The sequence below is a fragment of the Synchiropus splendidus genome, chromosome 1 (genome assembly GCF_027744825.2).
Source record: "Synchiropus splendidus isolate RoL2022-P1 chromosome 1, RoL_Sspl_1.0, whole genome shotgun sequence".
NCBI classification, from domain to species: Eukaryota; Metazoa; Chordata; class Actinopteri; order Syngnathiformes; family Callionymidae; genus Synchiropus; species Synchiropus splendidus.
Window position 1 is genome coordinate 50,686,474 of NC_071334.1, and position 15,401 is coordinate 50,701,874.

At 42.8% G+C, this 15,401-nt stretch overlaps 1 protein-coding gene across 2 annotated transcripts in view; it reads right to left on the reverse strand.

The window, feature by feature from the left end:
- Nucleotides 1–15,401, reverse strand: part of cckbra (cholecystokinin B receptor a) — a 53,901-nt gene that overhangs the window by 11,747 nt on the left and 26,753 nt on the right. For both annotated transcript variants that reach the window (XM_053874821.1, XM_053874830.1), the window contains one exon: nt 9,680–9,941. In XM_053874821.1, the coding sequence (XP_053730796.1) occupies nt 9,680–9,941 (262 nt within the window). The remainder of the gene's footprint in view (nt 1–9,679; nt 9,942–15,401) is intronic.

Below are 15,401 nucleotides of genomic sequence, written 5' to 3' on the forward strand. Positions count from 1 at the left end.
AGGAGCAACTTTTAATCTGATCATCGAGTGATCGATTCTTAAACTAATTCTTAGTTGCATCCCAACTTCTGCCATTAAACTGGGACTCCTTCTTCCATCAGCCATTAAACTGGGACTCCTTCTTCCATCAGCCATTAAACTGGGACTCCTTCTTACATGAACACAAACCCTTTGGAACACAACTGGAGGAGCCCAGGCATGTACACCACATACGAACATCAGCAGTGGTGTGTTTGTGTAGACGCAAGCTTTTTTTTGGAAAACGTCTGCAAAGAGAATCAGTTGCTCCACCCTGAGGTTGTGTAGATGGGCACCTGTTGTTGCATAATTTAACACAATGCGAGACCTTTAAATGAAAGACTTGGAGAAAGGGCGGCTGTAAACATTGTTGTAGAGTTTGTGCGTCGGGCAGACAATACAAACTTTAGCCAGCAGACGACTCCGAGTTTATGACGCAAACAAACGCTGTCTGGATCAAGACAAAGGCGAAGAATCGCTCATCACCATGTCACAACCTTTTCCAAAGGATGGTGATGACAAACCGACCATTTACACAGCTACTTTGAGCATATTTAACTATCCGCTAACAACAGGACCTGAGCTATAAACAGCTTTGTGTGTGCTTTGAAACTCTTCTTCATCGCTCCTTCAGAAGCATTTTTACAGTAAAATATTAATGTTTTTCATTCGCTTTCATCCTCGGCGACACAGTGTGAGGTCTTGGAATCCTAAAGATGTCAAAAAGAAAGAGTAAAAGAAATGTCGAAGTCAAATGCACCTCAAAGAACAGAAAATATTCTCTGTTCTTTAGGAAGGAAGGTGTTTTAATGCCAACTGCAGCAGCGTTCTCTGAAAAGGCTCGGGATAATGAGAACATTATAAGTCCTCTACCAGCAACCACGCTGAATAAAACACAAGGCATTACAGCAAAAAGTAAATGAAAGACAACATGTCTTTGATCCTGATTAACCTCCAATATCAGGAGCCACAGCAAGCTTTTGATTCATTCTTATAGCTTTTGTTTTAACACGTGAATAGAAGTGTAAGCAGGAAGCTCAGCTCGTCCTTGATATTCTAATGTATTCCGAGGAAACCTTCTGAACTCTTTTACATCTCACTGTGACGACGGCGACTCTCGCAGCGTCTCATCAGCTGGCTGTTTGATCCTGCGCAGAATCTGCCAGGAGCTGAATATGGATGCAGAAGTGAGGTGACGGTTTCGGACGGTTCCAGGATAGTTCACCCACGACACCCACTCACACTTCCAGCTAAAGTGGGGAAAATGTTTTCAATACAAATGAGATATAAACCCGCTTCAGTTAGTCGAGACCAAGACAGAACTTAATACTGAACCAACTAGAAGTGATAATGATAGACTATCATTTCATTTCTTTTCTAGCAGTAAGAAAAAAAAGACAGACTGATGGATGGAATAAAGGGCTCCCCAGCTGAGTCTGTCTGAAACTATTTCCTCACAAAACTATTTTACCTTCCCTGGCTGTGGCTTTGTTCTCCTGTGGAAAAACACAACACCTACAGGCATAAATCTCAGAGTCCTCTTTGACTGTTCGCTTCCATTTGATCCATCTGACTGCTGCTGCTTGTTGTGTATCAGGCAGCAGGATCTTGGAATCACACTCTCAGTCTCTCACCTCACCATGAAATAGTCTAAATGAGTGAGTGCTCATGATGGACTGGACATTTAGGGGTGCATCTTGTTTTTGGCTGATACTCATTGCAGATTTTCTGAAAGTCCCAACAGGCTGATACCATTTTGTTTCTCTATTTTTCCACGACTAATCACATCACAAGTCACTATTTCCTTTTAATTCCTTGCAAGAATGTACTAAATAACAACATGACTGAACAACACTGTATAAAAAACATTGTAATTTTAAAAGTAAAATAAATAGTAATACAAGGTACAAAAAAATAATTAAAAAGAAATAAAAAATATTAATAACTTGTATTCCCTTTTCAAGGATAAATGAGCAGATCAAACCCACAACATAAACTTCACTCATCACTTGTTAAATAGCAGAATGTTGCCTTATAACCTGACAGACTGCTCCTCTTTTCATCGACCACCTGTCCAGGGGGGACAGCTGGGTTCCAGCTGTGCTATTAGCCGCTGATAGCTCCGGTCAACAACAGAACTCAGCTGCGCGTCCAAAATAAGCAACACTGTTAGAATTGGTTTTGCCTGTGGTTAGCTTGGTAGCACCCAAATTTGGTGAGGTGACATGAGTGTCTTGTTCACTGTGGTGGCTGAATCCAATTCGGTTGTCATTTTCCCTGACAGAGAAGTATCGCCAAATGATCGCCATGGTTTTCGCAGCATGGCAATTTCATTTTCATTTTCAAAATCATTTCCACATTGTTTTATAATGACAATGCTCATCATGTAGGAATACAAGCATCTTATTGAAAAAGAGAAAATATCGGCTTTTATTTGTCATAAATGCCCATTTTGGCACAGACAAATTGGCTGGTCAATCGAGCGCTGATTATAATGTTGTGCAACACATTTATGTTGGTGATGTGATGAAAACCAACAACGAATGAGGGAGCAGTTGTTTTTGACAGACACACAAGGTGTGATAAAACATATTTATATGTGTTTTCCTCTCCCCGATCACACTCAAGTTACACCGACCTGAGGGAGAATAGTGTGAATTGTTCCGGGAAATGTGGCTCTACTGAGCTGATGCCCAAGTGCCAAGGCTGTGAGTGTCATTTCCAATACTAGTGGGAAGTGTCATGGGACCCTGGGCGAGACCTCGTGCACACTGCTCCACAGTCACAGGCAGAGAGATAAGTTCTCCTGCCCAGATGAAGACAGTCTCCTCCCTTATTTTCTTCAGTAAGAATGAACTCTCTTGACAGAAACAGAGAGTTATTGTACGATAATGAAAAAGTACATGAGCTCGCAAGTCTGTTTTGTTAAGCTGAGGTTTTACACATTCAAGACTGTGTAAATTAGCTGTTTTAAGGGATTGAGAAAAACAGACAAATTCTTTAAGGATATCTGGTCCACTGATCAAATGATGATGTGTTAGAGAGTCCATGTGCACAAGCTCCACCCACTCGGCTTTCTCTTTTGTTCAATATTAGATTTTTAAATGTATTTTCAATACAGGAAGATCCCAATAATGACAATAACAGTTAGGGGCGATGATTCTCCTGTACATAATTTAAGTGCTTCAATAAAAGAAAGTCCAGTGGAGCTCCACAAAAGAGGTGGGATGTGGCCTATTTAACCTTGAATAAAATATCACAATAAATTTTGATTTGTCTTCAAAATACGAAAGAACTAACTTGACTAAACTTGAGCTAAACCAAGGAGGCATCCAGCTGCAACGCTGCATTTTCAGTACTACCATTACAGAGCTGGTGAAGGGCAGAGTTGCATGCAGTGTGAATGAGGAGGGGATGCAGTGTATGGAGGTTAATATGCTGGAAAAAAGCCAGAAAGTGAGCAGACAATAGTGAGGTTTCAATCCCAGTGTTTCGACGTTTTTTAACGAATTTACTGAAAATACTCAAAAAGAAAATGCTTGTTTACATTGGTTATTATTTTGCGATTGCTGAGAGGAGAGTACACAATGAGATGATGTTATCGGAGTGTGTCTCTTTGACACAAAACAAAACACAAACTACCTGCAGTCTGATCAACACCAGATAAATTTCCATTTCTTCATCCACTGAATATCACCCTTTATCGTCTGCCACCAGTTTTGGACCACAACGTATACATGTAACTTGGTATCAGGTCCAGTCATCATTCATCCACAAAACCTGTTTCCATAGCAATGAGTTGTAATTTCCTTTTATCGATGTACAGGCAAATCCATACGGAGCCCTGGAAGTGACATGCATGTCTTTATTTTTTTATCCCGAGATCACAGTTATCTCAAGATCATTTTTATCTTGTGATAATTTGTATCCCGTAATAATAACTATCTTGAGATAAAGATTATCTAGAGATACAATCGTAAATGTCAGCGCCTGCGTAACTGCCTCTCTGGCAAAGCATTTTGTACACATGCTCCTGTAACCACTATGTCTCCCATGGCTTCGTAACGGTTCTTCAACGTTGTCAGTCACTGTCTGCAAGTCTGTGCGCTTTTAACACTCTGATCAAGCGCCTTCTACTCAAAATAATACCACATGAGGCTAAGCTATACGTATTACAAATCCCTGGAAGCGACACGCATGACTTTTTTTTTTTTTTTATCCCGGGATGAAAATTATCTCGACTGACAACTGTTATCTTTACAAAGCGTTTAGTTTTTTTGTCACATTTCTATTGTTTTAAATGAATGTTCATTTTAATCGTATGTGAAAACACAAATAAGAATAGGTGGATGGAAACCACATTCCAGTCCATGGTGGACTCTCTGTAACCCAGTCATTCTTGCCATCACAAAATAAAATTAAAACCAGCAGCGTCTGGTGGGAAAGCATTTACAACATTTCTTAGAAATCATTGGGTGCAGAACAAAAACACTCACTGAATTCATGGAGGTTCTGTGTTATAAAAACTGGAGCATTATAGAAAGTGTCACACAGCCAACATATTACAGGACGCTGACTGGACGAATACCTGGTGCCACTATTCCCACGTGCTGAAGGGGCACTTTGTCCAGTGCCTTACAAGCTGTACGTAATGAATAGAAAGTTCTTTCTTGAAAAAAAAAAATCATGATTTATGGTCCGCTGAACACCCACCTATGATTAATCAAAAACAATAAACAAAATGTGACTTTAAAGACTATATAATATGTGTGGGGCAATGACTGGGAGGCGGCTATTGACTATCTGCCACTGACTAGAGCTCTGAAACTCGCTTCGTATGTTGTGCCATATAAACTGAAAAGCCATATTTCTTATTGTCCAGATTTAAATCTTTAGCTCCGCCCAATTTCCAGTTCTCAGTAACAGTGGCACTGGAACTGCTGTTCTGACAGCTCAGTGCGATGCTGCTGCTGCTGGATGTTGATGCTAAACATTGAAGGAATCGGTGGTTGAATCCAAATGGCGTGATGTTAAAGAGTTACAAATAGCACGGGATGACTTAAAAAACGTATTAATCTAATGGATAGCCTTTGGAATTGTGGCATTGTTCGAGAAACATACAAGGGTTCAGAAGTTAAAGGCTCGCCTTAATTGGTTTGATGAAATGACCTCACAGTATAACGGGTTGGTGATGAAGTGACGGTATCAGAGTTAAACGTTAGTGGAGAAATGAAAAGGCTGTGCAATGTAACTACTTTCATCAACAAAACCAGTAGAGTGGTTTGTGTCTATTTCCTCAGCTACACATAAGAGTGGCGTATATGAAGGACGGAGGAGAACCATGAGCAGAGGTTATGTTCTGAGTGAAGAGTTGCCATGACTCAGAGGATTTGTCTGGAGAAGTGAAAATGTCTGCTCTCATTCAAATCCAAATTCCAGCAGCAGATCCTAATGATGTTTTTTTCTTTTCAGTTGCATCCTTCATGAAAAACAAACAAACAAAGAAAAAAAACATGTGCACTGTACCATTCACGTGTTCTAAAATAAACAGCTGAGGTTGAACTTTGCTTGCTGCTTGGGGGCTTTGCTTGCTGAGTGACAAGTGTCAAACACAGAGAGAGGAGACAGTACTGTCAACAGCTCTCAGGGCTGATGTGCCGCTATTATGAAAGCAGATGACGACATTTGGGAAAATGTTCTCATGATTCTCAAACATTTGCTTTGGAAGTGTATTTTGGCTTGACTGCGCGTCATCTCATGTTTCCAGGCGACTTGATGAAGACACTGAAGAAGCTTAAATGGAACCGTCGCCCACCAGTGGGCCCCGTGTGTGGCCATGCGCTTCATCCTGGCTGTGACACCATTACGACAGCTTATTAAGCTCATTTGCAGAACAATGAGACGAAAAGGGGAAAAGGTCGAACCTCAGACGACGGGTGTCGCTGGAGTGATGTGAGAAGTTGAGACAGTCCCTTCTAAAGGTCCCGGTTCTGGATGGCATGAACATGCCGTCTTCCTCTCAGGCTAATTAACAGGTTCCCCCCCAAACTTGGCAAGTTTGATGGACCAAAGTTGAAGCTGAATTCTTGACAGTGTTCAGTTCAAAAGGCTGCACATAGCAGATGCCATACATCTTTAATTGCGTTTCAAGACTATTTAGGTAACAGACGTGAATCGAAGGCTGTGAGTGTTGCACTCTTCCACGGTGCATGCGCACAGAGGAGAGGGCTTCTATCCGTCTGTCAGGAACACATCGCCTGCTGGATTACTTGCCAACCCCGAACAATCCGAACTACGGCTGCCATCATCCTTCCTCCATCCTGACCTTTCGCTTACAGTGCACACAGCCATTATGTTAATTCTAACTTTCCCCCGCTGCACCAGCAGATGAATTATATTCCATATTACACACATACGCTTGGCCTCGGCGGCACGAGAGAAATTTTTTTGCCTTGCAGCACATTATCACAGGCTGGCATCGGGAAAACAAAGTTTAAAGTGAGTTGAAACGTGAAATGTTTTTCTTTGTTAGTAATATCTTGCAAAAATAAACTTGACATCTCTTCTTATCACCCAGACACAGAGTTATGATCCGGCGCGTTGCCGACTGATGGTCTGATATTGCTTTGCTAACTAAATTAGAAATTTGTTTTCACCTCTTTCGACTCCAATTCTCTGAGTTTCTTGGCTCCTCCGCCTGCCAGCAGCTCTCCTCGCCAGCCAGAACTGGACCTTTGACCGTGCTTCCTTGATCCTCGAGAACACTTTTAAATGAAAGTTTTAAAGTCATGTCTGCTGACTGCTTTTCGGTTGCCTCGCTATAAATAAAGTGATATATATTTTTAATGAATAAGCTCAGCAATCTGCAAAGAATATTAACAGAAACTGCAGCAGTATCTACTGAAATAACCACCGTGGCATTGGTTTTCACTGGCAGTGACGAGGAAGGACAACATTAGAAATGAACATAAAAGAGGAACAACTCAAGTGGGGAAGTTAGGGAGTCCAGACTCAGGCGGTCTATTGAAAAGAAAAAAAAATGGCCATATACATAACCGTTGTTGAGTCTTTGGTTCCTTAGAATCGATGTGCATTTCTGATGCTCTCAGTGGAGCAGCTTCAGTTCAGTTTTGTCCAGTTTCTTACAGAGGAATTCATAAAGAATTGCACTACTTTCCATCATGGCTACTTGGATGGTTTTTGACTGGTAGCCAACAGGTTCTCAGGGGGTAAGGTGATTCCCCCAACAATGTTGTTGAGAACACCCCGAAGCCCTGAGCTGCCCATTTATTAATGAAGAGGAGTTTGGGCTCTTCCAACTAAAGTAACAATTGTTTTGCCTTGCTCTTGTCTTGGTCTCAACCTCAAAATATCTTAGTCTCGTCTTGGCCTCAATACTCTCCATAATATCTTGGTTGGTGCGGTCTTGTCTACAACACAACCACTACCCTGGTTATGTAGAACCATGAAAAGAGGAGCGGCCTATTAGGTTATTGGTCAACATTCCTGTACGTAACAAGTGATGAGAGAAGTTAAGAGTGAAGGTTTGATCTCTACACGGTTCAATGAAAAGGGAATAAAAGCTATTTATTTGTAACATTTAAACACTTTTGCATTGTTAATTTGTCATTTATTTTGCTTTAAAAGTTGCAACGTTTTCTATGCAGTGTTGTTCAGTATTGTTGTTATTTGTGAAATTTATTAAAAAATACTGACTTTTTTGTGTGTGATTTAGTCGTGGGAAAAAAGAAAAAACATTCAGCAAAAATCAGTATCAGTCTGCTATATCGGCACATAAGAAGATCTGTCAGCCAATGCTACATAAGGCAATTGAACATGCTGACATGTTCAGCATGTAGGTATAGCTTTGTAGGTATAGGTCAGCAGGTATAGCATGTAGGTATAGCTTCCAGCTCTAGTTGACCAATGACAACAAAGGGGCGTGTTTGGGCGGGAGCACGTCATCTACATAGAGCCATCTTGATATTTATAGAGCATTTTAGACATGCTGTTGAGTTCAGCTGGTATGTAAAATGAAATCAACAGCCCTTACAATGACCATAATAAGGGAGAATAGAACTGGTGGCCATCGCAAGCGCACAAAGATACAATGCAGAAAACCGTCAGAAAAACTCATGGAACAACACTCGCGTGCAGGCATTCATCGATTAACCCCAGCCAAACACTTGCAGGACACACGAGCATGGAACAGCCTACCATGCTGGCCCTTATTGAATCCTGAACGCTGATAAATAACACAAACAAGTCAAGTTTTCGTTTTTCTCCTATTTCATTTCAATTAAAAGATGAGGACACCTGCAAGTAGCTCGATACTAGGGATGCTCCGATCGATCGGTCACCGATCATGATCGGCTGATTTCAGCGTGATCGGTGAATTGAATGTCGATCAATACCTGTCACTGCTGATCATAACAACTGATCACGGGTGACAGCTGGCGCTCTGATGAAGCCCTGCTGGTTGTGACGAGTCCATTCCTCTCTACTCGCTGCTCACTATGCAGCAGCATGTCTTCTGTGCAGATTCTTACATTCTGTCATACAACATTTACATCCTGCAGCATACGCACGGGAAAATGCTGTGCAGGGAAGTGCCTTGAAATTAAACATGCCATTTAAAGCACTGGTACTTGACAGAACATGGAGAGTTTTCTGGGCTCATGAAAGTGAGATCGCTGGTTCTTCAGCGGCTGTTAGCGCAGCTGATGCTTAGCACCTGAATCTGAAACTTTAGAAAACATCCTGAGAGGAAACTTTCATAAATGCTGTGCTCGCCGTCTCAGAGTCCCGCTACAGTATATAAAAATTTCACGGACATAGCACAGTCTCTAGAGATTCACCTGCAATGTCTCACATCGAATCAAATGTTTTCCAGTTGTCCTTTTGACAGAATAATTGCTGCATTCAGCAAGTTTTTTTTTTTTTTTTTTGCCACCTTGAAGAGGTATATAAAACGTGTTTATTAAAATGATTTAAAGTTCATTTTTTCACATCATCGACACAGAATGTCTCATGGTATCGTGATCGGCAGCAAAAATCGGAGCGTCCCTAATCTATACCTGGATACACAACCCTACAGGCCAGGAGTCACAACATCCTCGTCGTCTCACAGCTTTAAAAACTTCTCCAGGTTTATTCAAATACGCACCACTTGATCATCAGCTTGGCTTGAGAAAAATGTCCGACTAATTTGAGATGGACTAATTACCAGAAGATCCATGCTGCATAATGAAACAAGTGAATCTGGTGTAATGAGCAGACGATCCCTGAAGGTCTGCACCATTTGTCTGAATTCACCAAACGCGTATGCAATAAGGAGCAACCGGTCTTATTGCTGTAAGCGCGAGCCCGTTATGCAAATGCTTATGTAAATGAAGTGATAAGACAGAATGTAAATCTGAACTTATTTGGAAGTGAGTTGGATTTGTCCCTGAAACTTCATCCAGCCAGCTCTTGCTCTCCACCACTCGGTGGAGCCTGGAATACTGATCTGTCCAAAACATGAGCTACATTCACCGACATTTAAAACACAGGGAACAGTACTATGAACTCAGTTATATCTCAGCATTTTTGTAGCGTTTGACAGTGTTTCCAGAGTTCAGGCAGATCCATGCAGCTGCGAAGGAGTCAGAGGTGAACTCACCAGCTCTGCTCAGACTGAGGACTCGGCCAGGCCAGGCGACACATGTGACCCACGGTGCCGTTGCCTTTTGGAAAGACTCGGATGACGCTGAACACCGGGTAGGGGATCATGAGGAGCAGCGACACCACCCAGGTGGCCGAGATGACTTTATAAGCATGGGATTTGGTTTGCCACGATCGAGACTTTAGAGGGTTGCAGATGGCGTTGTAGCGTTCAATGGCAATGGCCACGAGGCTGAAGGTCGAAATGCTGACAGAGATTCCTGCGTGAAAAGAAAAAAAGAATTGATCCATTTTATCATTTTTCATTCTTAACTTTATTCAGCATTATTCAGCTTTCAATACCGAGCAAATAAATGATTAACTCTGACTGGAAATAGCCGGCGATTCTGAGACAAAATGAAATTACAAAACATGACTAAGCTCAAGGCAGAAAATGATCACGAGCCTCGATTAATATTTATATTTGGGAACAGGTTGCCAACGGGGACCAAACTGCTTCTTTGTTGATGATACAATTAAAATCATCTTTTGAAGCTGCGTCTCTTAAAAGGACGATGTCAGCAGTGTCAGGAGTGTGCTCGAATTGAACAGTTAAGTGAGTTTATTCCCTGTCGTAAGCTCTTGCAAGAAAATATTTGACACATTCAAAAAGGGCTGGGATGCTTTGTATAAATGGATACATGACAGAAGCAAACAATGGCGCTAGCAGCTGTCAACCCGCTTTGTGACGTGAACTGAAAATGCTATTTTATTTGCCTTTTGTAATGGAACGCAGCCAATGCCTTTGGTATTGTGTGGTCACGAATATTATTGGAATATGTCATTTGAAAATCGCAGTTGTATAACAACAAAGATGACTATGTATTCCTGATGGCTGTGGCCTCGGACTCTTTTCTCCACCACGGATGAGCGGAGGTGGACTGTGAGTCAGTCACCTGAGGATTGCATCACATCTTTTGTTTTCTTCATCTTCAAATTGACTTGAACTCTGGCTGGATGCATATGCTGTAAACTTCACCATTACAGACAGAGCGACAGACAGATAAATAAATGTTCTGCACAGAAGCTTTCACAACCAACAGTGGCTTTGCAGGAGCCCCTGAGAGCGCAGTTGTATTTATGGTTGTGGTGGTGCGTTGACGGCAGCATGGAGGATTGACACACCTGTGTCGCCTTGAGGCACTTGCTGCTCCCAGACAGAGACGGCATTGACCCTTTCCTTGTCACGGGTTATAGCATAGATCCTTGCTCAATCTTTTCACCTTCTTCTACCGCTTATCTGGGGTCGGGTTGCGGAGGCAGCATTCGGAGCAGGGAAGCCCAAACTTCCCGGTCCGCACAAACCTCCTCCAGTTCCTCCTGGGGGATCCCGAGGCGTTCCCAGGCCAGACCGGAGACATAATCTCTCCAGCGAGTCCTGGGTCTTCCCCGGGGTCTCCTCCCGGTAGGACATGCCCGGAACACCTCCCCAGGGAGGCGTCCAGGGGGCATCCGGATCAGATGCCCGAGCCACCTCAGCTGGTTCCTCTCGATGTGGAGGAGCAGCGGCTCCACCCCAAGCTCCTCCCGGATGACCGAACTCCTCACCCTATCTCTAAGGGTGCGCCCAGCCACCCTGCGTAGGAAACTCATCTCAGCCGCTTGTATCCGCGATCTCATCTTTGCTCAATCTTTTCAGTACAGAAATGGAGCAAAGCCCGATTCCCGCTACCTGATGGAAATTGTCTTCCTCCACTACAGCCCATCACATATAGATTACTTCTGGTGTCCAAAGACCAAGTGGCCGCCCAAGACACAATGTGCCCCAAGTTGGTCTGTGTGTGGAACAAGGAGCCCCTGTACTTCACATACTTCCTGGTACAGGCTTTTGGGTGTTTGCCGAGTTAGACCGCCGACTAGACCATAAGGGCCATTTATGCTCAACGTTATGTACAAATCTGGATCTGGACGGACCCTTCTGTCCATTCTGTGCGTTCATTTCATCCAAATTTCTGCACATTTCCACAAAATGTATGGATACGGACCAAATAGTACCACCTGAAACCATTGGGGGCAGTGTTGTTTTTACGATATGTAGCTGTTATGAGACACGAAGAAGACATAACAAGGGGGGAAATTTTCTGTCCTCCAGTGGCGATATATTTAAGCACATTAGGTACATTATCAAGACTTCTTCAACAGTCGCTGTGTTTGTTTTGTAGTTTGATGTTGTCATAAATGTTTGAGTCTGGGCTGCTCCTCCTGCTGGATACGTTGGTGAACAGCAATACCATTTATCATGGACTTCAATGAATGGATTAATGAATGTCAGCAGCAGCAGCAGCAGCATGTGTGTGAGTTGACAGAAGGGCTTCACTTACTTGCTACTACCGATTATGAATATTAATGATAAAACAAAATATGTGACACAACTTCAGTTGAAATTCGGGTCAAACGCCCAATGACACAGCGAAAAGGTGCTTCTTGGCATCTGACGGGGAAAGGTTTTTTGAAATTCACACAACTTTCGAAGCGCTGGGGTCATGCTGTAAACAAACTTTTGACTCGTCCAAAAAAGGCGACACCCTTGATAAATGTCACCTTTCATGCATCGCTAGGCATTACAGAACAAAGGAGTGTCTGACATTTGCTGTCCTCTCATTGAGCGCTGTGGACGCTCAGTAGGAGGATCATCGTCAGCCGTGGTTTATCGAGTCAGTTGGCATCACCATTAACATATTTCATCAGTAACCCTTGTCTGAGGAACAAAATAACTTGCCCTTCAGTCCATTTTTAAAAACCAATGTTTCATTCAATAGTGTCCCTCTGTAGGTCTCACAACAAATTACGTTTCTGCACCAACAATAGGGAACAGCGTGTCATTTACATATATTAATATTCATAACCTACAGGGGGCGTGAGCTCTGTGATTGCCTCGTCTGCCGAAGCAAGACAAATAGCATTAATAGAGCCATGCCTGCATGTCATCAGTGTCTATAAAATCTCTCCAGGTTTCATCTCCCCCTCCTGATTGTGTTGCGTCAAAAGGTGTCCCACAAACTCCCGGGCAATAAGGTGCCCTTCTGTTTTCCTGTGTGCACAGCAATACATATACAATATACAAAACTGCTCTAAGCATTGGTAACTTAGGTTTGAAAATGCTAAATTTCATTTTTTCCTGGCAGAAAATGTGCTAACTTGAGCACAGATGCTAGTTTGCCCTTGTTTTAACTGAGGCCAAACTGAAGTACATCAACAACTATATGTGATTTACTGAAGGCAAGGAATAATTTGCACTCTCACCTAGTGTTTAGCCTGAAATCTAACTGTATCCTGGATGCAAAGTGGATTTTGAAACCCAGAATCTCTTTGATGAAACCAGGATTGGAGCGGGGACGTGGTTGTATTACGTTACGATCTGCGATACCGTTACGCTCATTTGTGGTTCAAGATGGATGATATCGCTTTGTCTCACCAGCCGGCACAAACAATCGCAGAGGGATTAAGTGAATTGTTTCTTCACTAAAAGTGACCAACAACATATGTTCAGTGTATCTAATGTGTGCATTCCAACAGCTTCACTTAATTCCTGCACAAGGATTGGAGGTCTGGAGCAACAAGAACAAGAAAAAAGCAGTACAACCCACGAAACACATCAGAGAGAATCTCATGCTCTGAAAGCAGCTGAAGACACTCGGCTGTGCATTATTAAATGAAACCTGACAGGAAACTTATCAAACCACCGACCCGCTGACACACAGTCAGAATCACACACTGTAGCCCCACTTCAATGTTCACAGACAGATCCCTTTCCCCAAAGCTTTTTTTATCCGTCAAAATCGCTCGCCGTCAAGGAACCCATTAAGTCTAATTTGTGATTCCTTAACTTGTAAGATGCAGCTTTCCAGGGTGTCCCACCACCTCTATCTTGGAGCATCACTGGAGAGCTTTAGCGCCTCGATCAGCTGTAACTCGACACCATTAAGTCTGTGCATGTGGCAGACTCCCAGCTGTATAGGACGCCTCCAGACCCCATCACCATTGGTGGGCAAAAGAAGTTGTGTCCCAACAAAGAACTGGAAGTTCAACTCTAAAACACACTTGCCAGCGTCGACAGAGCCGATCTCCTGGAGGAGTGAAGCAGCAGCTAAGACTGGCTGTGGTGTCGGAACTTGGGTTGACAATTCCAGTTCAGAACATTGCCCAGTTTGTTTCATGAGTCAGTCTCCATGCTGGACTGTGTTTTCAAAACTAGTTAAGAAGTGATCCTCATACATTTTTAAGCATGGAGCACCAATGACCTTTCTACGGTGCAAACAACACCACTGCACCTGCAGCTTATAGACCAGTGCAGCTTATGGATGAACAAGATGTATTTTCCTTCTTTAATTTAATGGGTGTGGCAAACGTCCCGGTGCGCTGTGTAGTCTGCAAATTATGATAAATTTAAAATAACACCAACCATGCGGCAGGAGCTCAGAGCAGACCTGTTGCTACAAAAAAATATGGCTTTACAATGAAGAACCTGAGCCAAACAAGAACAAATCGAATGGTCAGTATTTACAAAAAAAAGAGTAAAAAACATTGTCCAAAATCAAGCACGAGTGTTCAAGACCACAGTGTCTATCAAAAGTCTGTTCAAACACAACACAAACTTACCCAACAAAATACATCTCTTTAACAAGTCCTAAACACAGGCATGTCACTGTGGAGAAAATGAAAGGCAGTGAAAGGCATGTGGCATGTGATTGACAGCTCACCAGACCTCAGAGCTGTTAGAAATGGCCGAACTTTGGCCAACAAAAAATAGTCCAAAAAATAATGTTAGTTATTCAACCAACACGCAGGGATGCAGAACCTCAGTCTGTGCAGCTGTTAGAGTCATCGTCACGCATTTGGCATCATACCCCTCCCACTCACACTCCCAACTCTTTTTCTTTTTCAGCTATCAACCTCAGTTCGGCAGACACTGAAGCATTCATAAAATTGCATTTTAAAACACATCAGCCCTAACAAATGCTATTGGTCGGACAATATACCCTCATACTTTCTTTGACATCACTCATGTTACGCATGCAATAAAAGAAAAGACAACTATGACACTCGGTGTGACCATTATAACTCATGCAGACATTCTGACCCTCAGAAGCAACAGGCACACAGTCTTCACAGCGTCAAACATATTGACAGTATTCCATATTGACATATTAGGTTTTCAATTCAAGCATGTCCCTCCTATCACGCAAGCCACGCTCATTGTGCACGCTACACGGGAAGGAATACGTGCGCCTATGCGCTGCCTTTGTCGTCAGCGTAGGACACAAAAGTCCATCTTCCCAACATCAATATATAATGCCGTGAGGGTGGGGATGCGTTGGTTGATATGCCATCTGAACATTAAATTAAGGGTTTTATTTGGCTGTAAAAAGTAAATCAAACAGATACCCAGAGATTTTTTTCACCTCAGCACATCATAGAGACTGAGTCAACAGCGAAATGCTGTATTTTGGGTACCACAATCACTGTTGACACAGTTACACGTATATGTTAGTCCAGATCACAAGTGTGTCCATTGGGACACCTGTTGTTCCGTTTGCTTCCCCACTAAGACCCTTAATCCTCTCTGTTCTGGTTCACCTCCTGTAATTGGGTCGGACTTTGGTACCTGCTGGACAATACGGTTCAGGCAAACACACCCAGGGAGCTTCGCTTCATTCTCAGAACCTTTTGGCCACACACAG